At 41.9% G+C, this 26,229-nt stretch overlaps 2 protein-coding genes across 11 annotated transcripts in view; both read right to left on the reverse strand.

Moving 5' to 3' along the window:
- ANKRD42 (ankyrin repeat domain 42) overlaps positions 1-3,241 on the reverse strand; it is a 268,662-nt gene extending 265,421 nt beyond the window's left edge. Inside the window, exons 1-4 of one of the 9 annotated variants that reach the window (XM_050978656.1) lie at positions 3,170-3,241; positions 2,435-2,553; positions 1,553-1,695; positions 1,027-1,190 (exon numbers count right to left, since the gene is read on the reverse strand). In XM_050978656.1, the coding sequence (XP_050834613.1) occupies positions 1,027-1,190; positions 1,553-1,571 (183 nt within the window). In that variant the 5' untranslated portion in view covers positions 1,572-1,695; positions 2,435-2,553; positions 3,170-3,241. Of the gene's footprint in view, positions 1-1,026; positions 1,191-1,552; positions 2,078-2,434; positions 3,106-3,169 lie in introns of those variants that run through there. The other 8 variants (XR_007778467.1, XM_050978663.1, XM_050978652.1 and 5 more) reach the window with 8 other exon arrangements.
- A 1,324-nt stretch (positions 3,242-4,565) lies between these two features.
- On the reverse strand, positions 4,566-25,748 carry PCF11 (PCF11 cleavage and polyadenylation factor subunit). 2 transcript variants are annotated; one of them, XM_050978606.1, is made up of 16 exons: positions 25,301-25,748; positions 20,450-20,575; positions 18,019-18,207; positions 17,438-17,629; positions 15,527-16,635; positions 15,082-15,271; positions 14,355-14,988; positions 12,791-14,268; positions 11,343-11,430; positions 10,497-10,616; positions 9,854-9,959; positions 8,519-8,702; positions 7,951-8,106; positions 6,834-6,926; positions 6,275-6,310; positions 4,566-5,706 (listed from the first exon to the last, which is right to left on the reverse strand). In XM_050978606.1, the coding sequence occupies exons 1-16, from the start codon at positions 25,487-25,489 to the stop codon at positions 5,497-5,499; spliced, it is 5,100 nt and encodes a 1,699-aa protein (XP_050834563.1). In that variant the 5' UTR covers positions 25,490-25,748; the 3' UTR covers positions 4,566-5,496. The 2 variants fall into 2 exon arrangements, with proteins under 2 accessions (XP_050834563.1, XP_018763939.2); XM_018908394.3 differs by having other exon boundaries at positions 9,854-9,962.
- Between the last annotated feature and the right edge of the window lie 481 nt (positions 25,749-26,229).

Consider the following 26,229-nt stretch of genomic DNA (forward strand, 5'->3'; position numbering starts at 1 on the left):
TCATCTTCTTCCAGCAGACATCATTGCTTGCAATGGAAAGCTTTATGAACTATTCAAAGACAGCTAGAGGAACAGTTAGAACTTTTTATTATATAGTATGATTTATTATCTTCTTTCAGGCCATCTTACAGCTTCTTCTACTATTTCTGCCAAGGAGCTTAGTGACAAACAGATGACAGATAATTCAATAAAATCTAACAGACTGATTGCAAAGTAAGAAAGTCAAATGAAAAATGGCAGAATTTAGAGAAGCAGAAAGGGAAGGTAAGCAATCTGTTTTTGGGGCTGACATTAGCATTTTCTTGACAGTATCTCTAGATTCAGAAGCAGCTCTGTACTTAGCAATTCCTGAGTCTAGCAAGAACTTCACGTTTTTTCTTTTGGGACATGAATGGCCTTGCTGCTTCAAGTTTAGACTGCCATGAACAATGAACAAGGAGGCTGCAAGAAGAAGGAGAATGTTGTGCTGAACACAGCAGTTCAGTCCTTCTGAAGTTTAAAATATTGATACAACCACTTGCTGATTTCTCTACCATTATTCAGCATTTTCATTTATTAAAATAAAATGCATTAGGACTACTTCTATGGAGAATGAGGTATGGGACACTGCTAAGCAGAATGAGTATATTCTCATGTCACTTCTCACATGTTTCAGTCACCTTTAGAACATTTTACACATCATACAGGATTTTCTAGGTGTCTCAAGAGAAGGAGAAAAGGCAATAGAAACAAAAGAAGGTCATGAGTCTGAATGGGGGGGCCATAAGGCACATTTTGCTCAGAGTAAGAAATACAATGATTTTGCAAAATATGGCAAAGTTGATTAAGTAAATTGCCTGGGTCTCCAGAAAGAAAAAAATAAAATGAAAAAATCCTGTACTCCTGCCCTTGGTGAATAATAAAAAAAGCAGGCAGAGATTATTGACTGAATCTGATCAAAGCAATGTTGGGTTCAGCCTCTCCTAAAGAAGGAAATATGGAATTATAAAAGTCCAGCTATGCCTATACACTAAGGTAATGTTTTACCTCCAGACTTCCCGAGTGGGCAGCACACTGCAAGGGTGTGAATTTGTGAACTACATCCACCTCATTAATACTGGTTCCACTTTTTATCATCGATGCAAGCTGTTCTACATCCCCAGCTTTCACTGCTTCATGCACACTAGTGTAATTCTGCTTCTTCTTGACAACTAGTGAGGAGTAATGAAAGGTTATTAGTCCACTGCTTAAATCAGCAACATTTAAGAGATAGAGAATGTGTGATGAATCAAAAAAATATCAGATTTGACATTCATGGCACAAAATCAAACTCTAAATGTAGAAGCAGTACCAGGCCATGGTATCAAATGACCTGTGTTCTCCCTTTAGGCCTTTCCACTGATTAACTACATGACTGGAAACAATGAGAATTACATATCCAAAACCCTTGGAACATCTTGACACCTTGATAAAACTTGTAAACAGAAATATGAGATGTAAGTAGATCTAATGGCCAAGGGGGCTAATTTCAGATAGCCAAACATGAAAGGAACCTAAACCAATTAGTATTCACCTTCTGCAGTAGTCATCATTCCAGTACCAAAATGCACCAACACTCTGATTACATTTCACACTGCTGGAAATCCTGAAGAATTGGGCTAGTCAAGAAAGCATAAAACTGAAGGTCTCATGGTATTAGAGCCTCACCTCCTCTGCCTGTGGAGAAGAAATGGTAGTAGCAGTCAACACTGTTACACAATTGAAGGAAAAAAAATATTTTAAAATATAAAAGAGATATTGCATGGACGTGTTTGGCATATTTGTAAAAAAGCACTAGATATAATTAAAGGCATCCTCTGCAGTTTACCAGTGCCTATTTTCATGTAATCTGTAGTGTGATGATAGAGCTCGGGCAGATTTGGGGTTGCTACAGAGAGGAGGGGGGGAGTGAAGCACCAGCACTCCAGCCTGACAGTAACACACCCTGTGTGCTGTAAGACACCGATGGATCCTGTGTCTCAGCCTACCTCCACCTCCCCAGCTCGGCAGGCTGCATCACTGCCCTGCACAAAGCCTAGAAAACTTCAAAACCAAGACTCCATCCTGCAAAACACTGTACAAACAAACAGCAGCAGCAGCACAGAAACACAGAACAATTCTAGTGGGAAGGGGCCTCCAGAGGTCATCTAGTTGATGTTTTGAGGATTAAGTTGTTCAGGTTATTTTGAAGAACAGTTTCACCACGACATAATTTTCCCCCAAGGAAGACATTGCTCATTATACCAAGTGAGGGTTACAGACTTCAGCCGAATTACGCAACATCACAGGCAGGCCTGGCTGATTACGCAGCTCGGCAAAGTTCTAATGTGTTTAACACAATGTTTCGGGACAGCAGGTTCAAGGCAACTTTCCCCCCCCCCCTTAACCCAGAGGAAAAGCAAACAACAAGGCGCACCAGCAGAAAGAATTTTGTCTCTCCTCTCCCTCTGGATGCCTACTACTGCATGGAGACGAGTGCCAAGGGTGGGTGGCTGCGCTGGCTTCTGGGCACAAGACAAAGGCTGCTGCCTGGGACTGAAGCTCAGAAAAAAAGCTATTAACATCAATTCTGTAAGAAGACACATTCATTTTCAAAGCAAAGGGCAGGCTCCGTAATTCTAGTGCAATATTTTTTTACCAAAAACTGTTATCAAACACTCGTTCAATGTTCTGAGAGAAAAGTTTGCAGAAAGAATTCAGTAAGCACTTTGAGATGGGTACCTGCCCAAAATCCAACTAAAGAGATTAAGTGAAGAAGTATACAGGTGGGAATAAGGAAAGGCACAATTTAGGTGTTGCGATGTTTCCGTAACAAACCCAATCCCCCGGAGCTCGGCTTTGGCAGCAGCCCAAGAGCGGCGGGAGCCGCCGGCCCGACCCGACCCGACCCGGTCCGCTGGGGCGGAGGCGGAGCTGCCAGGCCCGGGGCAGGGGGAGGGCCCGGCCGGCCGGCGCCAAACACCGCCTTTCCCCGCGCTTTTGGCAGATGCGGAGCCTCCTCAGTGTTGTGTGTGCATCCCGGCGGAGCTCCGTGCCACAGACCCGGGGGTTCGGGAGAGCCCGTCCCGTCCCGCCCCGCGCCACAGGGCCGCCCGCGGCGAGGGGACGGGGGAAGGAGCAGGCGGAGGAGGGGCGGGCGGAGCGGTCTCACCGGCCGGAGCGGGGCACAGCCGCCCCTCACAGCACAGGGGGCTGGCAGCTCGCTGCCGTCGCCTGGAGCGGCTCCCTCCCACTGCTGCTGCTGCTCTGCTCCCCGCCCCGGCGTTGCCACGGGCCCCGGGCTCGCCCTTCCCGCGGAGGAAAATGGCGGGCGGGGCGGGAGAGGCGCGGGCCGGCCCTGCCGCACGGGCTGCACTGCAGCTGCTCGGGCCGTCCTGCAGCCGGCACGGTGATCCCCACGAGAATTGTAACAAGTACCAGTTCTCACCTCGGAACCCCCCAGTAATGCTCTGAACAAGAGGTACTGAACCAACTCGTGCTCCGGATGATCGGACTCCGGTCACGTTGTGGGAGCCTTTAACCCTCATTTCTTTTCCTGCAGTGATGCGATCCTGCTCCTCAGTTCCTTAGTCCAAACCAGCTGGTACCCTGGGGGTAAGCCGGGTTCCTTTGATGGGGTGGGGAAAAAAGGACGTTGTATTTTCAGATTCCTGCTTCCAGGCAGAATGAACCCTTCCCAGTCAGATTTACAGGTGTGCAGTGATAATTACCTGGACCAAGTGAGCTTAATGAACCATTTAGGGTTTAATTATCCTTGTCATTAAAGAGCTGTCATAAAGCCTATTTCTGCAACTTATAGGTCTCATTTTTGTTCCATCTCCAGCAGACAAGAGTAATTTGTTCCCTTTTCTGAACAGCCTTCTACATATTTAAAGACATGAGATCTCTGCTCAGTCTCCTCTGAACTTCAGTTGGTGTGATTTAGAAGTTCAAGGTATTCCAGGACACAAAGCATCATATTTGGGCCAGGGGGCCAGGCTACATCCCTGCTCCAGGAAGAGGTTGCAATAACTAACACAGGAGTACCCCCCCACACACAGCCAGCAGCCACACATACCACTGCATGGACTGACACCACCCTGATCCATTGTGTTTTTGTTCCTCTGGATTGTCTCTAATTAAAGAGCATTTTAAAGTCTCATACCTAGAACAGGGCAAGCTCACTAGAACTACATCTAAAACAACTATCTTGAACTACAGCTCCAACCTTAATAGAAGAATCAAAGTATTATTCACACCTTAAAAACTTTGTGAAGCCGGGGTGTTAACATGGAAAGAAGTTTTTGCAGCCAACATCTCCAGCACTGCTGATTATTTCCACTTGCACACTAAGGGGGAATTCTGACTCCTAAGTATAACCTGCTAGGACTGTGACATTGCTTTCTGAGTTTTAGTGCTTCTGTTTTGCTCCCAGCAAGTTAAAAATACACACTGCAACTAGCAGAGTGAATAAAACATCAAATGCATACTGAAACACACAACTTTATTTCAATTCCCACAAACGTACCAGCCACACAGACCCATCACTGAAAGGAAGAGACTCACACTCAAATATATGCTTAGTTTTATTTATAACATTTAAGAAATATTAACATCTCAGGATATCTGGTTTACCATCTAAGTCCAGTCATAAGCAACAAAAAAGAAAATGTTAACTATGTTTCAAATGAGCATTCTTACATTCATTCCCCCCTGTAACGTAAAGAAAATTCAGCTTAATTCAATTTGAGTTTGACTAATGGAAAAAAAAAATCATTAAAAACATCTTAACTACCAGGCATCCTGGTTTGTTAATTTTTTTTGTTGGCACTTGTGTTCACCACAATCAAGCACTCTGGTTGGTTTGTTAAATTTTCCCCTTCTACCCAGAACTGTCTTTTTGTGAGTTTTTCTGTGGATTTTTTTATTATTTTGCTGTTGTAATTGTTTTTTTAAACATCTGGATATGTAAGTTTGTTCAAATAACTTTAAAAAGACTAGTAATGAAGGCCTGTCTGAGAAGCTCCTTCCCTTGATAACCCACCTATGGGATAACTGAAGGAAGAGACTTGCTTTAATTATTCTGAATCTTATTAAGCAAAAATTTGTTTTAATTAAGTTTAAACTGAAAAAAGTACAGAAACACTGTATTTATTTGATGGTGTGCATAAACATTACACTCCATACATAGCAAAAATATCTTTTATTTATAATTTACATTTCAACAAGTGAAAATTTTACATTTTTACATATACCATTAAATTTTCACGCATCTACAGAACTTTCACACAATCACACCTGAAACTGTGCAGGCAATAAGAAATTCCAAATACAAAAATGTATTTATTAACCAAACAGTAGTTGAGGCCCTGCCTCAATTGGACATTTTATTCATATAAAAAGTATTCGCCTTCCAGAATTAACACAGCAGCTCCTCTGTAAAAAACAAACAAACAAACAAAAAAAAAAAAAAAAAAAAGAAATCATACCGCAGTTTATTTAAACAGACTCCTCAGGTTCTGTTTTGATTTCTGTAGATGCAGGTGTGCTCTCTTCTGCACAGGCAGGAGGGGTGTCTTCAGGTTCTTCTTTGATTTTAGGTGAGTCACAGGACTCTTCTGTTTCTTGTTTAACAATGTCCAACATTATATTTAGTGGATTTTCTGAAGGAGTCTTGCTGGGAGACGGTGTGCAATCAAATGATGATGTCTACAAAGTGAAAGTCAATGTAGCATTAGCATACTAAAATAACCATTTTTAGCGTCTTATTCTTTTTGCCTTTTTTCAAAATGCAAATATGTTGATGGTCAGGCACTCAAAATCCAAACTTCTACTTTGTCAAACTTTTAAGAAAACAAATTCATTTTTTAATAGCATTACTTTTTTTTCCAATTCCTTAGAAAAGTATCACCAAGCAGTGATGAAATGCTTAACACATTAACATGAACTGTTTTAACTCCCAAAGCATTAAAAATGTCACACACACACCAATACCCACCTACTCCATTGTTACAAATTCCTAAGATAACACATTACTCCACAAGAAATCCATCAAACCATGGCTATGCTTTATGACACACAAGCTGTCATGGTACTCACAACCAGAAATGCATCTCAGTTAATTCTGTATTATAAACTTGCCATGCCCAAGGCCTCCAAGTCTTAGGCAAGAGAAATGAGCAGCACATTCTGAACACATCTGCTCCCTGCAAAGCGAAGAGATGAAGCAAACAAACTGAAAGCAAAATGCTTCCAAAAATATGAAGGATTCACTTACATTCTGGTAATCTTCATAACAAGATGGATGGTAAATCTGAAAAAAAAATTGTTATACATTTAAATATGTAAAAATAAATTATAGCAGGATCACTGATAACGAACTGAACAGTGTCTACTACACATTATCACATAATTCATCTAGAGAAACTCTGGTCTGAGCAGGCTAAGTATGGTATCAACTATACCTGTGACAAGACTTTGTGATGTTTTTTTAGGAAATGTTATCATACAGAAGCCTGGTGAGTGCTGGGAATTATCTGTGCACAGCTGCATGCAGGAAGAACTGTGCCCATACCTACACCCATACACAGAGACATCTATTTTTCTTTGAGCACTGCAGTGTAAGGGAGAGCTAGTGAGCCCATAGCAATGACACCAAAATTTCAGACACTTCCAAAGGCAGAGATATTTATGTATTTGGAAGCCAGAAAAACTACAATAAGAATCCTTCAAGAGAAAGAGAGCACTTGCCACCTTCTCCTGTTTTTTTTTTTTTTCTGTAATTCTTCAGGGGTTTTATTATAAATTAGCATCACCTGTAAATAAGGTCAGATTACCTTTTCATCTACCCTGATAGCATTCTTCAAGTGCCACTCTTCCTCTTCTTCATCCCAATACTGTTCAAATTGTTCTTGGCAAATTTCACAGCTCTGAAAAGTTATTGGAATAACAGAGATAAATCATGTTATTGCAATTTGCTGAACACATGAAATTCGAGAACCTAGCAGGAGTCAAATAAGGTTCTTTTAAATTAAGTATATTAAGCCTAGAACATGATCTTTCCTCCACACTTTAAAAATTACTTTAATAATTAGTAAACCTTAATTAAAAATTGAGTATGGTTTGCAGAGAGAGAAAGGATCACCCTCTGGCCCTGAATACTCTTTGTCACTTGAGAAAGGTAAGCTTTACCCTTTAGCTAGTTAGTCTGCAAAGTATTTTGTAACAGTGTAATGCTGTCTTACTGTCATGTAAGACAAGCCATTACAGTGATTTAACTAGTTTTATTTCTGGCAATATCTTAATTCTTCCCCCTTAACCTGCCACTTCAAGTCAAACAAGGCAGAAGTTTTTTACTACTTTTGTGAAAAATTATCAACCCAGAGAATAAAGCACAAAAGGTGCTTTTTAAAATTAAAAAAAAGCCTTTCTGTTTCATAGCTAGTTTCTTAGAGACTTGGCACATAAAACTAAATTGTAATTCTAACATTTGTATTTGATTATGACACCAATTCATCTACCAAAATACAGCTCTACTGGTTACTTTGAAGTTGTGGTATTTCTTTTTTCTAACGCCTATCTGCTACCATAAAAGAAATTTTTGTGTTTGAAAGCACCAAAATCTCAGTAAATCCTGTAGTTATCTGAATGACAACCAACCATCAAAGGACAAATCACTTATGCTATTTTCTCTACATAAACGTTTAGCAAATTAACACACTTTGCCCATTTCAATTTTGCTAAAACCCCACAATGCCAATGACTGTACATTTTTTTTTACTACAGGTTTCTACTACTCCTGCCCCTGGGAAGCAACCACTACATACACAAATACACAACCTATGGAGGGGGTACACAAAGGCCCAACTACAAAGTCTACACTTACTAACAAGAGTACACTACTACAAGCCTTTGAAAGACTAGATTCTTGCTATCTGGCAAGCTGAAGCTTACCTCCACTGCTCCAGCTGGTCCAGCCGGGACACTCTGAAACTCCTTCTCTTTGGCAGCTTCCTGTGTCTTCAACACAACCTCTTCATGAGCTTTTTCAAAGAACTGGCTTTTAGCACGCTCCTCTAGATCTGCTATTTCTTCAAATTCAATCCAGTCCTAAGGAAAGTGTTCATTCTCACTCAGACATCCCGAAGTATCATATTTAATAAATGCTACTTTGTTAAAACTGAAATATTTCCCACATGCAGCATCAGCACAATGTACTCTTTCTCACAATGCAACACTTCAAAAACTCTTTTACCAAAAAAAATCTCTATCCTTCAAATTCCATTCACAGTGGAATGAAAACAGTGCAGTAAGCAGCTTTAAACTGTTTATTGTTCATCACACAATTGCCTTTTGTATTCTGGCAGGCATTTGCGGACTACTTGAAGTATCTAAGACATCACTGTTTATCACAACCAACTCCTGTGATGATGCAAATTTCAGCTGCAATCCTAGAGCACATGCAGGAGTAAAACACAAAGTCCAGCCTGTAATTTACCCACACAAATACTGCACTACTTACTGTTAAACTGTAGTACCATCTCCTGTGTGTAATTTTTCTGCTAACATCTTTTTCCGTCCGGTTCTGGCGATAGTGCCAATCTAAATGATCTGCATAAACATCTGTCTGTGAAGTAGTGAATCTCATTCCACAGGAGTAACACTGAATTCCAGTGTACAGACGATTTATAACACTATCATAACGCCTACAAAAAGAGAAAAATCTTAGCACTTCTTTAAAAAGAGACAGTAAGAAGTTTCTCAGTAAATTGCTTCACCTGCCTACAGTAATAGGGAAAAAGCATGGATCTGCTCCAAGTTAAAAGTACACAACACGACTACATTTCACCCTGATTTTCACAGCACAATCAACCTAAACATTCAAAAAACAAAGGGCTCTTATTAATGATTCATGAGAAACATGCTAGTGTTGTATCTCATTCCTACTAGCTTTTCTCACCTAATAATGCACAAATAGCAATGCCTTCATTTGGCCCAGCTTTACAAGCTACTACCAAATGGTATAATTAAAATCACAGAATGGTTTGGGTTGGAATGGATCTTAGGAGACCATCTAGTTCCAACCCCCCTGCCATGGGCAGGGACACCTTCCACCAAGTTGCTCAGGGCCCCATCCAATCTGACCTAAACACTTCCAGGACTGGGACATACACAGCTCCTCTGGGCAATCTATTCCAGCACCTCATCATCTACTCAAGAATTTCTTCCCACTATCTACAGCAAATCTGTTCTTCAGCCTGAGGCCATTTGTCCTTGTCCTATCACTACATGGCCTTGTGAAAAGCCCCTCTCCACCTTTTCTTACAGTCCCCTTTAGGTACTGGAAGGCTATAGTAAGGCCTCCCTGGAGTCATTTCCTCTCCAGACTAAACCACTCCAACCCTCAGCCTATCTCACAGCAGAGGTGCTCCAGCCCTCTCATCATCTTTATGGCCTCCTCTGGAGTCCCTCCCAACAGGTCCATGTCCCCTTGTGTTGGGGCCCCAGAGAAGCACTGCAGGTGGGGTCTCACCAGAGCAGAGGGTGAGAATCACCTCCCTTGACCTCCTTGTCACACAGCTTTTGATGCAGCCCAGGCCTGGCTTCACTGCCTATCACAACCTTAGTGCTGAAGTAACAACGCACATCTTTGTGTAAAGCTAAGCTTTCCCACGTTAAATTTCTGTCTTATTCTTTTCTCAGTTTCAACAAGGCTGACATCAAACAATGCAGGTTTAACCTCCTCAGAAGCACAAAGTGACAGATAATCTTTTAAATGCTTTAAAGTGTCTTGGATGAACTATCTAGCTACTGCCATGTTGTTATTCCTACTGTAAGGCCATGCTACTATACGCACTGTCTAAGTTCTTCGACGATGAAGTTAGTGAGGTCTGGAACATTCTGATCTTCATTCTGATCATCATCTTCTTCTTCAGCATTCGGCTGGGCTGATGTTTCGTTCGCTTCTAGAAACCATGAAGATATTATTTTATCAAAATTTCCGTACATCATCAGAAAGAAATTATGTGCTCCTAAAAGGTTTTTTTTTTTTTCAAACATTATTAATACAATCTGACTATGGTCAAACACAAGTGTGTAAGAGCTAAATCAGTTATATTCTGACACCATTTTAAAAAAGCATGAAAGAAAATAAGCCAGAATTACAATTGAGGAAAACAATATTTCACCTCAGTGTTTGGCATTAAACTTCAGTCTTCATAGATACAGAAATATTTCCGAAGATGAAAAGACTCTGACTATTATCAAGAACAAGTTACAAAAGCACAGCACCACAGACAAAACTGACTGCTCTAGATAGCTGAAATGTAAATTAAACAAGATCCTAAGAATTTACTCAATCACACACACTGAATTCCTTCCCAAAAATAGAATTCAGTTTAAAAAAAAACTATATAGGAGTTCACAGAAGTGTGTATACTCAAGATTTACACTTGAGCTGTGGATAAACTTGGTAGTTAGAACATAGTAAATCTACATACGTGCTGAAGTGGAATCAGTTTTAGACAATTTGAGGATCCCTGTTTTCAGCAGTTTAGCAAACAATTCATTCACATCAACCTGTCCAAGGTGGTTATCAGGATATGAATGGGAAAGGGCTCCTGGGGAAGAACACAGACATTCAAGGTGGCAAAAGGTTAGCATCAGAAATCGACTTCACTTTTATCTGTATATTTCACAACACAACTTTCTTGTTGCCTCCCATTTCTTTCATTTTTGTTACAAATTATTTACCAACTCTCTACTTTATCTCCTGTTTGGCTAAATTCTTCCCTTGAAACAGGGAATCTTTGTAACAAGATTTTCCCTTCCTTCATAATGTATTCTAGAGTGCTATCTAAGCTGGCTGCCCCTACACAGATCTCTACTGGATGGTGGCTCTTGAAATGCAGTATTATCCTGGATTCATACGTAGATATTTCCCCACACTCAATTTACTTCATCACCTAGTTTAACCTTTTATGATGTTATTGAAGTTTTTCACTACTAACCACTCATACACTGGAAATGTTTGCACACCCCAGCACAGCAAGCTAGACCTACAGACTGATGCCTTGCAGAAAAACAGATCAAAACCATTTTTTTGGGTTTTTTTCAGCACAACTTTATACCCAAACCACATGGTTAATGAAAAGCCTCCAGAGTTTGAGAAAAGGTCCTTAAAAGATGAAGGTGCTACAGACACCACATCTACAGCACCTTCAGTGAGGAGGCTTCCCTTAATCCACACAGGCCCAGTAAACCAGGACATGAAACAAATGTCATTTTTGTGGCTACCAGCGGATTAACAATCCAAAAGAAATAAAAGGAATTTTGTTGTTACACACCTGCAGGGTTCTGGACAAAACCTCCAGGATTTGGCAAATATTGCTGACCTTGGCCATAAGGTCCTGCTTGAGCAGACATGAGAGAAACCTGTGAAAGTAAACATTTATGTAGTCTTTGTATAATAATGTGACTATAAACTTACTTTTCACATTTTATTATTAACTTGTAGATGTTTCTCAATCATTTCACATATATTGAACTCCTTCCAGGAATGAACCATGTCAGTTAGGTATTGAAAAGACCACAAATAACTATATGATCTTCCCCCCATTCTAATTTTCCACTGGGAAAATTCAGACCACATCCTTGTTTTGCTTAAAACAAACAAACAAAACCCTACCAGAACACCTTTAAAACCTTTCCTTCTACTTAAGAGTCACATTTTCCAAACACAGTACTTCCTTTTAAATTGCTCATGTTCACCAAAACAGAGCTCCTCAAGAAATTCGAGGAACCGGTAAATGTCTATCAATAAATGCCACAATTAATTCTTATGAGGAACTGAACCAGCATTTAGTACAGACACATATCTTGAAAACAAGACTTTTCAGCACATCAGCTACAGTAAGCTGTAGGTAGAAAAATAAGTCTTTGTAACACATTTGTAATAAAAATGTTTGGAGCTTTTTCCCCCAGCTGGCTGCTTTCTGGATTTACACGCTGTTAAAGATTTTATCCCATTAGAGGTCTGCAGGACACATTACCTGCTTTTGTACATCAGTTAACTCTTCACATTCACTTTTTAACCCCCAGAATTAAAAATGCTTTTTAAAAATCTCTAATCTACTGCAAGAAAATACATCAGTTTCACCACTGTAAAGTAACATTTACTCCTTTTGAAGAAAGCATTTCCAAGAGACAACAGCAAAGACAACTGAACTGACAAAGCAAGATGGTGCCAAGAGAATTTTAAAAGACAACAGTGCAGCTGAGCAAAAAAGTTCAGCAATGGCCCTACTTCCTCCATTTCCCCAAGTTATGGGTATCTCTCTAAAACTGGCTTGTAACAGTACTAACAGCTGCAAAAAGACAATTATTATTGTGGTCCAGTCTAACTTCACACCTCTTATAAAAACTCATCATGTATCATGTAATCACATTATCTTTTATGCTTTATATCGAATTCACTTTTGTTGAAATTTAATGAGAATATCAAAGGCTTCCAATTACCTGGTTTTGTTCTAATGTTGAAAATTATTTCAAAGACATATTCTGAACTATGAAGTGATTGTAAAGATCCAGTATTTTATCTAATACTTAAAAAAAGATTCTTGAAACACAGCAATGCATGTACTTCTTAAATTATCTAGTGACTTTTTTAGTTTTAAAGTGACTCTCAGCCTGTCAACTCTTTAGAAAAATATTCCATTTTTACAGGAAGAATTCCTGCTAATTCTCTAACAGAAACACTTCTGCAAGCAAAGTATTTGATGCAATCAGCTCTTACCTGATTACCTCCCATTGGCATATTACTGAAATTTCCATATTGAGGACCATGGAGACCTTTTTCTTCGAAGTAATGTCCAGCTGCTCTCAGTGAGAAGTTCTGTGCTCCTGGGCCAGCTGGCCCATTGAAATTTGGTCCGGGTGAACCATCAAATATATCAGGTCTCTGGAACTGCATTCCATGAGCTGGTCCATTGTAGCCCTGGCCAGGATGTTCAACAAACGGACCTCCTTGTCCATATGGTGACATTTCTAGTCTTGAGGCAGGATGGTTGGCTACATTTTCAAAACGTGCACCCTGAAGGCCAAGGGGCAAGTCGAACCTAGAGGCTGGCTGGTGAGGTCCATCAAATCTTTGAGGTATGGCTGTTTCAAATCTTGCTTGTGCCTGCTGGCCAGGTGCCAACCTCGGACCAGGCTGTCCATGAATTCCATCAAATCTCTGCAGCAGAGACAGCTGTCCAGGCTGACCATCAAATCCAGCTCCATGACAGCCATCAAATCTTGGACCAGCCCGACCAAGAGGACCATCAAATCTAAGTCCACCAGCTCCCTGGTGTACTGGTCCATCAATCAACCTAGGACCTAGACCCGGCTGACCACGTGGTCCGTCCAGTCTCAGCCCACCACCTGAAGGTCCATGTGGCCCCTCAAACCTGAGCCCACCACTTGATGGCCCATGTGGCCCCATGGGCTGACCATGTGGCCCCTCAAATCTGAGGCCACCTCCAAGTTGTCCATGGGGCCCCAATGGCTGTAAATGTGGCCCCTCAAACCTGAGGCTACCCCCTGGTTGACCATGAGGCCCCAAGGGCTGACCATGGGGTCCCTCAAACCTGAGACCACCCCCTGGTTGACCCCGAGGCCCCATAGGTTGACCATGAGGTCCCTCAAACCTGAGACCACCTGAAGGCTGACCATGAGGACCCTCAAACCTGAGACCAACTCCAGGACCTTCAAATCTAGCACCACCTACAGGCTGCCCTGCAGGTCCCTCAAACCGCAAAGGCCCAAGAGGTCCCTCAAACCGCAGTGGGCCTCCTCCACCAACCTGGCCCGGGGGTCCCTCAAATCTCAGGGACCCCGCCAGCTGCCCTGGTGGCCCATCAAATCTTAAGGCTCCAGCTCCCCCTGCTCCTGGCAGTGGTCCATCAAACTGAGATGCACCTGTGCCCACCAAAGGCCCCTCAAATCTCATAGCAGCCTGTCCAGCTGGCCCATCAATTCTGGAACTTGAACCAGCAGCAGGACCATCAACAAAAGGACTGCCTTGTCCATCTACCCCAACCCTTGCAGCAGTCGGTCTAGGCGAGCCATCGAACAGAGGTCTGTCTTCCATCAGGGCACTTATTCTCTGCTTTGCTTCAATACCTCCAAATCTTGATCCTGGACTTTCTGGAAACGGTGCTTTCTCTGGATCTTCATACCTAGCTCTTTTGAAACGTTCAGTGAATGGTGACCTTGGTTCGTCTCGAACACCTAAAAAAACCGGAACAAATCACATAGCCACTTGCTAATACGTTGTCAGTTTCTTAAGAGATATAAAATAAAGTAAAATCACATACCAGCTTGCCCAAGAAGCTGTCTTTCTTCGCGATTATCAAACCTACAGAGTGCATCTCCATCTGTTTTCTGGAACTCTGCTGTGCTTTTCCCCTGTTGTCTGAGAGCATCTCTAAATTCATCCGACTCTCCCCAGCTGTCATAAGGATCAGAACCTCTTGCTCCTTTAGTAGCACGCTGCTCTTCAAGTCTTCGTCGACTCTCAAGCGGTGACAGGTTTTCAGCAAATGGTCTTGTAGTGCCACTTACAGGAGAGTGTCTCCTTGATCTTTCTGCAAATGGTTCTTTTCTGTCAAACTGTACTCCCCGCTTGGCTTTTGCCTGCTCACATTCTATTCCAGAAAGCAATGCATCAGGTATATGATAATCCAAAATATCATCAGGATCCAACAGATCAAGCCTTGACAATGAATGCTGAACTTGTGTCCTTTTTAGTTTAGCTTTATGTTCATAATATGTTAATTCTGCATCCGACAGAAGAGGTTTCTTTTTCAAACCACATTTTTCCTCTGTAGGGCTATCCCAGACATTACATCTGTGCTTTCCTTCCTGATACTGGAACAGCTGTCGGATCTGATGAGCTACCATGAGAAACTCATCTTGTGTTATTTCACCAGATGTTAAGCGGTCATTAGCCTGTAATATAAAGTTAAAATTTAGACTTCCAAAAAGACAAGAAGAAACCCCACACCTGTGACATTTCTATGAAGACAGATTTATTAGTATTACCTTCTTAAGTAATTCTCTTTTACTTGCAGATGTCAATTCTTTGGGAATCTGTAAATTGGCATCCACACTTAACCGGTGCTGCTGCTTTGGTGCTCGGGGTGATAGAATTCCTTTACCAGCAGGCCAGTTTTCACGATGTCTTTGGTGAGGGGATTTAACAAGTGCTTGGTGTTCATCATTCTGTTGTGAGCTGAAAACAAGAAGATACATAAAATATAGATTATTCATTGTTCAGGATGTAATGGTTCCTACTAGAACTGATCATGGTAAAACATTGCTATCACCTTAGAATCTAAGTATGCATCACCTCTTTCACTAGTAGAAACAAATTAAACCTATCAATTTTAACAATCTGAACACTGCCTCTCAAAGTCAACTATACTGAAGCCAACAGGAAAATTTCCACTGACTTCACACACAAGTTGTTTAAGAGATAGTAACTTACTTTTTACTTTCTTCCCAACCAGATTTCCACCTCTTGCCTGATTTGGATCCCTGCCAGTTTTCTGCATTCTCCTTTGGATCTGGAGAAGCCTTTGCAGAATGCTGGGTGGCTGTCTCTTGGGGTCTTTCCTCTTGGGCTTTTTTCACTCTCCTTGGATCACGCACCTCTTGTTTAACATTTCTCTTACTAGAATTTCTTTCATCTCTTGCTGCTTGTGTGCCTTCTTCAACATGAGATTGCTTAGGGCCTATCTGACGTATCTTTCCAATTTTAGGAGTTGATGAAGTAGGAGATAAACTCCGAAGTCTTCTTTTAGGTGATCTCCTCTCTCGTCTTTTTGGAGAGTGTGTAGACGGTGATCTTGCCTTAGGAGAGCGTGATCGTGACCGTTTTCTACTACTTGATCTTCCCTGCTTCCCACCCTGTTTTTCTGACTCCTCCGTAGTTGTGTCTTGTTTCTGAACAGCACCATTAATCACTTTATTTCTGCTCCCTACTGGTCTATGTTCACAAGCCTTATGCTCCTCTTTTTCCTTCTTCTCTGTACTTCTCCTCTTTTCTTTGACCTCATCTTCCTTCCCTTCTGACTTATCCTGAAGATGTCTTTTCAGTCTTGGATCCCGCTTACTGATGTCAGAAACCTTAGCACTTTCACATTCCTGGTTTTTGCTGTCTTTACTATCAGGCAGCTTATTTTTCAAAGGGGATGGGGATTTAGATTTTGCTTTGGACTGTTCAAGTTCTTTCTTCTGTGTTTTTTCACTTGCTTTTGATTTTTCTGACTTTGTTGAGTTCTGTTTTTCAGCCTGTGCTGTTTTGTTTCCCTTGGTCTCAGACTGACTGGTCACACTTGGTGAAAATTCTTTCCTGTGAGATTGATCTTTAGTATGAGAAGAATGTTGACCCATTCTATTAAGCCGAGGATCCCTGTTCACTATTTTGATATCATGAAGTGGAGGACTTGGAGATGGTTTGTTTTTTTCAGATTGCACAGCAGTTTGATGAGGTGGTTTAACTGTCATATGAGGTGTGGGAGACATGTGTTGCTTGGAAGGTGCTGGAACTGAAGCTATACTAGATGATCCCTGCTGAACACTAAGAGATACAGCCTGAAATTGGAAAAAAATCCAGCATTAATTTGTATGCCACAACTCCTACCAAGAGACACTAATATTCTGTCTCAAAACCAAAACTGTAATAGCCATGTGTCTTGAAAGTTACGAGCCTCAGCCATTTAAGTGAAAGTGACCCACTAACTGGTAATCATAAGCACTAAAGTAATGCAGTACCATTACAAATCAAATTCAAACACAGTGCAAGATCAATATATAACGTAAATGCTGCAAAATACGTAAATTTGGCACACGTTCCAATTACAGCGCTAGCTTTCCTCTATTTTCCTCATGCTCTAGGCAACTCAGCTGCCAAGTATCCTATTTTCACACTTCAGTTCAAAGATGTTTTATTTTGTATTGTCAACTACCAACACAGCAAGACTTCCAACTACTGCTAGCCAAGAAACTGACTTTGCTCACAAAAGATCAGGCTCCCTTGTTCCTTAGGAACAAACATATTTGAAATAGCCCAGCTCACTGTCAGTTGCAAGAGGCGAAGGATGGAAGATCACAGTCAGGTATCATTCTGAAGAGAGATTAAAACCAAACCACAAGAATTCCACTTTTTTTTTTTGTTTGTTTGTTTTGTTTTTACATTTCAGTGTAATACTTAAGGTTTCACAATAACAAAAACTGTTCAGGAACCCCAAATCACCTTGCATTGCTGTGGTAGTCCTAAAACAGCTACACTTGCCTAACATGAGCGAAAACAAATGTACTGTACTTACCAGTACAGTCAAATACTCTCCAAAAGAGAGACCCCAACTATGAAAGTTTTATCAACTATCCTACTCACCAACTGTGCTTTAGTCTGTTCCAGCTCCAGCTCTAGTTTTTTTTGCTGAAGTTCTAGCAACTGTTTTTGCTTTGCAAGCAATTGCTGCCTTATCAGTTGCTCCTGTGTCAAATTCTTTTGTATTTCAGGAACAGCTGGAGGAGTAGAGGCACCAGAAGTGACAGCAGAGGTAGGTGCATTAGATTCCTCTGGCTAAAAACAAAATAAAGAAAAGTTACATTTAAAATCCTAATAAAATCAACTAAATCCATCTCCTTTCAGTGTTATTATGATCTAGTACTGGGACTTAGTTCATACAGCAATTATAAACTGCAATTTTTTTGCCCCACTATGATTTGCCTGCTTTGACAGGTGTAGGGAATTTAATATAAATTTCTCAATGTTCCAAAACCTAGAATTCAATTAGTAAATAAAAAAAAAAAACCAAACCCTTCAAATATTCTGAATTTATAAATTTCTCTTACCTGTTTACAAAGGTCAGATAATTCATTCTTAATATTCTAAATTGTCAAAAAGCAGCACACAAACAATGAAAACCACATGTATTACCATCTGTTCTTCCAGAAGGCAGAAAAACTTACCGATTTATTTAAAAACTTAGGATTCACATGGATGCTAGAAGTATTCACATTTGGGGGCAGAGGTTTAATTGGCCAGGCAGGATCTAATGAGTTGACTCTGACATCAAGTGCATATAGTTTCTTCAAAGGAAAAATATCATCCCATGTGGAGCGTAATTTAAATAAACTTTTCCTAGTATTTTCATCCACCTAAAACAATAAAACAATTCTATGGCTTGTTAAGTTAATATAGAACAATTTCTTAAACTTTTCTGTAGAACTTAAGATTTCATTCATTTCCTATTTCTATCTTGCCATTTCAACATACTGAACTTGGTACACGAAATTTATAAGCAGTACAGACAACATATCTCTATCAATGGGATCAGTAACAGAAGCTCAAATGTGCAATTGTTGTTTCAAGGCCATTTGAAGATTTTATTGTGTATTACCATGCTCTGAGAATTTTCTTTCAACTTTTCCATTAGCAAAATTCTCATTTTACTGGCCCAACTTCTGTGGAAAAAAATACAGTAACAAAAGTATTGAAAAGGCAACCGCCTCTGAGACAATACATCATTCAAATATTTGTGCCAGAGTATAACAATGACAAACAAATCAAGAAAAAACAAACTGAATGGAAAAAAAAGGTGTTTTGCTCAGCTGTTTAGTCACTGAAGGATTTTTTCCAACAAATGCAATAAAATGAGTATTAGCTAAAATGAAGTCAATTACTATTTCAGTTCAGCGGCAGAATTAGACCCATCTATATGTGAGTCACAGATCAAACGCACTTGTAGGACCAGAGGCCATTTTATCTCTTTACAAACAATTGGATTATCTCATGGCAGCTAAATTAGAAATTTACAGTAAAGCAAAATTTAGTTAATCTCATAACGTAAATGGCTCAATTAAACAATAAATGAAAAACATTAAAGGACAAAATACATGCAGCTGACAAATTTCAAAATCCCAATTCAATCATTATGCATTGCCCATATAGATGATTTTTGCTGCCATTTTCAGATGTTACACCTAGACATAGAATATTCTGGAAAATTTGGAGGTTCTTTTTGGGTAAAAGCAGGAGCTTCAATAAAAGTAATTCATACTTAGTAACTGGGGGATGATGCCTCTATACAATTTTCCATAAGAGGCTTCACTGAAGCTCACAGCAAAAAAGTGCAGGAATGACTAAGCAAACAGTTCTGATTTCAAGTGTCTAGAGATACCTTAGTGACCATTTACTGATAAAACCCAAATCTGTAACAATGCCTCTGCTGGAATTCTACTCACATCTTTTAACCAACTAAGCTATTAGAAATGACTGCCTCTTTACACATCTAACTAGTGCACATAAATAGTTCTAGTTAGCTTACTGGCAAGTTAACATATAAAACTCTGAAGATGAGTTATTATCCAGAGCTTGATCCAGCTGCAACTTTAAATGCAACTCAGTAGAAGAGCATTCACAATTTAACACCAAAAAACCGAGTAAATCTACCTCCATCTGCTCTACATACAAGAGTTTAAGTTTTCCACAGACACAATCACAATCTATTCCTTACTTCAGCATACACTTTACATCTGAAAACCATATTTAAAAGCATACTGGGATTTCAGATACTACTAATATATAATGATAAATACGCAAAAGCTTCATTCATCTCATTCTTATGGAACACCACTTTCTTCTAACATACAGGAAACAACGGAAGTTAACCCTTCTTCTCTGATCCAACTTAAAACATTCAAGTCCAGCCTTTCAAAACCTAGACTTTGATATGCTTTTCTCACTGAGGAGTATGCACTAGGCTTCAAGATTTAGAGCCAGAATTAAAAAGGCAGCAGCTTTCAATGTTGAATGAAAATAAAACTTATTTATAATACAGTCACACATTTTAAGGTCCTCCTCTCACACAGCTGCAGCACTTTTTTCAGCTGACAGACCACCAAGAGAGAACCAGGTGTCAGTGCTACTCCCTCTTGAGTTTAAGCACTCATTCTGCACAATGTAAATTATGTAAATCAAACAAATCTAACTACAGGAGAGTGAGGCTTTGAGAAATCCACAAGAAAACAATTCTCAGTCTATTCTTGGCATAAGGACAATTAACTATCTTAAACCAAAGATTCATAATTAATTGGTCTATACATTATAAAAAGTCCATCCAGCTAAACCATCAACAGTCAAAATCCTGTTAGTAAAATTTTGCCTGGACAGGAAAGCTACTGATGCTTACATACCAAATTAAGTAATACTTTACATCTTTCAGCTAACATGCTTGATAGCAGAAGGAATAATCTTTTACAGTATAGATACTGAGATTTATAAAAACCAATCAATTTGTATAGTTCACCACACAAGAAAACCCAAACCTGAAATCACGTACTTATTTTACCAGGAACAAATTTTGCTTAGAATACAGTACTTTTCTAAAAGTGTATATACCTTTTCAAATACACAAATAAATGTTGCAACTAGGTTTTTAGTAAATGCTGTGAGATACTCTCTTCCCACATTCTTGACAATGGAATCCATTAGGTACATAACGGGCAGCTTCTCTGATGCGGGAGCCTGGAGTAATAAGAAGAAACTGAGAAGTTTAGTACAACAAAAACATACTTTAACCTTTTCAAATAAAGGGATTACCAATCCCAGAAATACAGACCTCTCTTTTTGGTTGCCACTATAAATACCAAGGGAGTTTGTTTGGGACTTTTGTTTATAGAAAAACTTAATATGAAAAATGGACACTCAGTTCAAAGTATAATGCAGGGGGTCTACCACAAAAAAAAAAAAAAAAAAAAAAAAAAAAAAAAAAAAAAAAAAAAAACCACCTTAAATTAATTTGTTTGTGTATCACAGCTTTGGAAAAAGGGGGGAAAAAAAAGAGGAAAAAAGAAGCCCATGAGACAGAATTGCCACTAGTGTACCGAGTGTAACCTTTCCCTTGAGGAAGCAAATTAGCAGGAAACCATTGTCAGCACTTCAAGGAACTCCTAAAAATTGTTTATAATTCAAAATTCCTGGATGGATTTTTCTGGATTTCACAGAACACAAATTAGACTTCTGGCAAACAGCCCAAGTCAGTGAACTTCTGTAGCTGTAAATTATATGTTGATTATCACAGTTTTTCGTAAATTACATGCAGAAAAGGTTGTAATTATTTCACTGTAATCCAACTGGATATAGCAGAGAGTCCCACTCTCTCTTGGCACTTGCAGATGGCGATGGTTCTGATTTCCAAAATGCATGCAAAACCAGTCAGAATAGAGTTCAAAATCCAGTCAAAACTCAACCATCTGGTCAACTGGGTAAACGCACAGACAAGCTCAGGAACTGCAACCACCATTTTCATAGAAGGTTGTCTTCAAACTCTGGACACAATTTTGCTACAGGAGTCTTGGGGGCTTTTTTGTTTGGTTTTGGTTGGGGCTTTTTTAAATCCTTCTTTAAAACTCACACCAAGTTTGAGCGATAAAAGTGTGGTGACCACTACAGCAACTTCCTATTTACAGAAAGCAGTACTGGACCAATAAAAGTGATTTTAATGCCTGCCAGTGGTTTTCATAAAGCAGAAGGCACAGGAAATGTCCAAAAAAACATCAGCAAGTACACAGACATGTTGAAGAGGACATGAAAGACAACACAAGCAGTGTGTGTTGACCATGAACCCCTGGGAAGAGCATCCACTTGTAATACTTTAAGTTCCATTTACCATCTGGGTAAGCTCTGGATAAAAGCAAAACAACTTCACTCACTGCTCATTTTAAACAGAATAGGCTACTAGATTAATTAACGACACCTTTCATGGCAGGCAGGCCCATTATCCAGACACACGTGTGTGAAGTGCTACTGCTTCACCATTTTAAATTCAATTCCTTCCCCTTTGAGGTGGTTCACAGAAGGGCACTCACTCAACAGCATTTTTACATTGGCAGTCGGGCTTCCTCACCCTTAGAAGTCTACTACCATGACCTGAAACTTATTATTGAAGAGGGCAGAACTCCTTGTTAGTTGGGGCAGGAGAGTGGGGGGGTGGGTGCCACTGCCTTCAAATAAACTGGAAAAAAGTAGAAACAGGCAGGTGATGCATTTTGTGCAGGAAAAGACAAAAACCAGGCTACATAAGCCAAAACTAATTGCAGCACATTAGAAGCCAATTTCACGCTGTGACATAATACTGAATTGTAAACAACCTAATGTGCAAGTGTTAGAAAAAAGCATCACTTAAGTCTCAGACAAAGACCGTGGATCTGCAGCTATTTAAAATGCCTGTGGAATATGGGCTTCTTCTTTGAAGCAGTCTGCACAATGGCACATTAAAAACACTCCAGTTCTGAGTGCCTTCTTTTATAACAAAATGACAGGGCACCACTTCTGACTTTTAGTCAGTGTGTTAGAGATACAAAGAGCTGTCCCAGAAGTACCTATGACCAAGAGCTACTCCCCAAGTTGAATTCTTCCATTTCACCAATGCAGGAAAGTAGTTCACTACACTCAGCTAAGCTTGAAGTTTGAGATGCTGGGGAAGCATTAGTAGCAAAAGCATGGAAAGAAGTTTAACTGTCCCTTTCATCATGCATCAGACTGTTACAGCAATCACACACGGAAACACCATCATCTAGGTAAGGAAGCCGACTTCCACCTATGGAGCGCAATTAGCAGCTCAGCAGCGTACCCTGCTTCAAACATAAGCTATTCAGGTGTCGCATTTTAAAAATCATGACTTAAATACGGTTGGAATATCTAAGTCTTCTCTTCTGGAGGTGTTTATTATGTCAAGGTATCTAGCACGTATTTCAATAACCACAAAAGGGAATCCCACACCGGAATGCATTTTGTTTCCTGGAGGCCTCTGCAGCACCCCCAAGCAAGACAGATGCCCACACGACACTAACCAAAAGGCAGGGAGGCGCCGCATAACCACCAGAACGCAGAAGAACACTAACTCTGAGCTCAGCATAATATTAAACTCTTTACAAAACTCCCACTGTTCCTTCAAATAACGTAGGAAAGATATTGTTGGAAATGTGTGGCTCTTTTTTATTAGTTTCCTAAAAGGTTTCAAGTTTAAAGTAATATCTGGCAATTCAACCCCAGGTCACAAACTTGTGAAAAAATTTGTTTTTAAAAAAAAAAAAAAAAAGGCAACTTTGTACACAAAATGGGTCTTGGAAACAAATTCTGCACTATACAATGGTAAATAAAAAGACAAATACATATTTTACACTTTTTATTTACAAACTTTATAATACCAGTCACACATTTCAGAACCATTTATTAAATTGTAAAGCAGACCACTCAAGTTTTACACTAAACAAGCTGTCTCCAGGCAACACTTTTTAAAAGTGGCTTAGTAAAGGAGATCACTTTCCCAGAAACAACTAAAAACTTGCCTTGATTAAACTACAGTCATAAACAGTAACTAGGCAAAACTAACCATTGATACAGGTTTTAAGACATCCTTTAAAAACCCCCACACTTCAGGGCAGGTTCTAAATCACCCAGAAATGAAAAAAAAATTGACAGCATTGTTATTTCATCACAAATCATTTTTTACACATCCACTGCCCTTTAGGAGATATAATGGTGAGAGCTATTAGATTATGAGGTCACCTCCCCAAGGAATGGCAAAACTCAGCCACTGGCAGCATTTAAAACTAGACTGGAAGAGGTCTGTGGCACACTAAAAAGACATCCTGCATTGATAGAAAGATAAGATTAAGTATCTTAAAAGATGTTTCCCACCCCCACCATTAGGTAGTACAATTCTCACCATTATAAACCACGATTAAAGCCAAAGAAAAAAAAGCCTTTTAACACCTGAAATCAGAGGGAGCAAGGGAAACAACGGGGGAGGGGTGGCTGGCACGAATACGGGGGGGTGGGAGATTGAAAGAAGAACCCTTTTCTTTCTAAAACGCTCACTAAAAAGGTGCTGCAAACCCCCATGCATGTACAGTGGCTGACTGATGTCAGCAACTGCCTGGGCTGGGCTCAGAGGGAGCCTCCTCTTTCCCTTTTTATATCATGTGCCTTTCAGACGCCATGTTAGGATCCTACAGGCTGCTGCAGTTTCTACAGTCAGGGAGAATTTCTTCTACCACATCCTCAACTAATAAACTTCTCTAGCAAAATAAATTAAATACGCACACAACGCTAGTGCTACTCGGGGCACAGATCACCTGAAATCCAAACTGATTATCCCAAGCCCACAGAATTTTCTCTACCGAAGCAGAGCAAAACAACCCCCATCACCACCACACACACTTCTCTAACCGAAAGAGATGGTCACCTTTCACCCACAAAGTTTTTTACGATATAAGGGAGCCTCCACCCCTCAATCTCTCAAAGGGACCGCACTGGGGAAATAGCTTTAACTTACACTTAATGGTCACTATACTTAGCCCTTCAGTGGCGGACAATTTGCGTTCTAGAAACTTAACCTTATTTTCCTTTTAGACCACCCCCCAAGAGAAACCCAACTCTATACGGCATCTCCCCACTCCGGACCTCTCTAATGATTGCAGTAGAAATGGCCTAAATTAAAGGGTTAAGTCACCAGATTCGGACACCGAATCCTGGCTGCACGTCGGGGGAAAACCCCGCTCCAAGGGCGAGGAAGTGCAGCTGCCCAGTCACTGCCGGGCCGCCATGTTGTGCCTGCTATTTACGCGGGGCTCCGAGCGCGAGCCACGCTGCCCTCCTCCCTCAGCTCTTCCTGGGGCCCGTCCCAAACCCTTCCCTACTCCCAACAGGGTGGTGTGGGGGCTGCTCCCCTCCCTCGAGTCCCCTGCTCCCTATGCCATGGGGGAGTAGAAGCAGCAGCAGCAGCACCCTTAAGCTTCGCGACGGAAGGAGGAGCCCCCGCCCGCCGCCTCGCCCCGTTGCTCCCTGATCCCAGCTGAGACACGCTTCCCTCCTCCGCCTGTTTCCCGCACGGCGACCCCCGACCTCCTACACCCCCGTCCTCCCCCAACTCCATCCAAACCCTGCTTTCTCTGCTTGCCCCCTCACTATCAACACCCCCCCCTCCCGCCCGGCACTAGTTCCTAGGCCCCCTCGTAGGCCAGCCCAGCCATACCCACCCGCCCGAGCCTCTCCCCCTCTCTCTAGCCCCATTTCCCGACCCTCGGGCCCTCTCGCCCCCCGGCCCTGTTGTGTCCTCCTGAACCGCCTCCGCCGCTCGGCTCCCCCCGCGCCTGTCCTGCAGGCCCCTAGGCCGCCCTAGCCCGCTGCCCCGGCCGGTCCCCCCAACAGTATAGGTAGGAGTAGTAGTCGGTGGAATATAAAAACCTTGGCGATTTGCGCCTCGATCAGGGAGACGATGTCCTTGGCGAAGGGCACGTTCTCCTCGGCCAGGATGGTCAGCATGTTGATGTGCGGCTTGCTGTTGAACGTCAGGTCCTCCAGCGACGACTGGTAGTCGCGGCACGCGTCCTCCCGGGCCTCGCTGCTGCCAGCGCTGCTCTCCGGGGCCGACATGCTGCTCCGACCAGGACCCGACCCACCGACCGACAGCCCCCTCCCCGCGATCCCCCGCCGCCGCCGCCGAGCGATGCCGATGCCGCCCCCCCGCCGCTGCCGCTGGGCTCCTCTACCGCATCCTCCACGCTGAGGCTCCCGCTGGCTGCGCTGCCGGTGCCGCCGCTCCTCGGGCCGCCGCCGGCTCAGTCTCCGCGCTCACAAAATGGCGGCGGCGGGCACGGCTCGCGAACCGCTTCCCGCAGCCGTTGCGTCATGTGAAATTGTGCTCAGGAGAAGGGCCGGCGCCTTGGAGAGGCCCTTTTGTTCGCCGGACGCGTTCTGATTGGCTGGCGCCCCGCCTGCGCGGCTTCCCATTGGCTCGCTCTTCACCACAGCGGCCTCCGATTGGCTGGCACCGCCCTTCCTCACCGCTGACAGGCTCCTGCGCCCAAGTCCCGCTCTCGCACGGGCGTCCCGACTCGCCATTGGCCACGTCTCCCGTCCCGTCCCGCCCCGCTGCTTCCTCCCGCCTTCCCGCGCTGCCCCGAGCGCTGATTGGTGATCGGCGCAGCCCCGCCCTCCGCCGCCCCGCCCCGCCCGCCGTTGGCTCAGCCCCCACACGGGAGCGGCGGTAGCGGCCTCTCCCAGGGCTCTGGGTTTGTCCTGCCGCATGGGAAGCGCTTGGGCGAGGAGCAGTGCCCATAGATAACACCACAAGAAGTTCCACCTCCGCACGAGGAAGAAGTTTTTTTTACGTT

The sequence above is a fragment of the Serinus canaria genome, chromosome 1 (genome assembly GCF_022539315.1).
Source record: "Serinus canaria isolate serCan28SL12 chromosome 1, serCan2020, whole genome shotgun sequence".
In the NCBI taxonomy this organism is placed as follows: Eukaryota; Metazoa; Chordata; class Aves; order Passeriformes; family Fringillidae; genus Serinus; species Serinus canaria.

Excerpts from the sequence above, each read along its gene's own strand:
- PCF11 (XM_018908394.3), bottom strand. The coding sequence starts at position 25,489 with ATGTCGGCCCCGGAGAGCAGCGCTGGCAGCAGCGAGGCCCGGGAGGAC. Across the intron at positions 16,636-17,437 it reads AACAGACTAAAGCACAGTTG|GCTGTATCTCTTAGTGTTCA; the intron begins GTGAGTAGGATA and ends TTCCAATTTCAG. Across the intron at positions 8,107-8,518 it reads GATGGTACTACAGTTTAACA|GACTGGATTGAATTTGAAGA; the intron begins GTAAGTAGTGCA and ends CACTTTCCTTAG.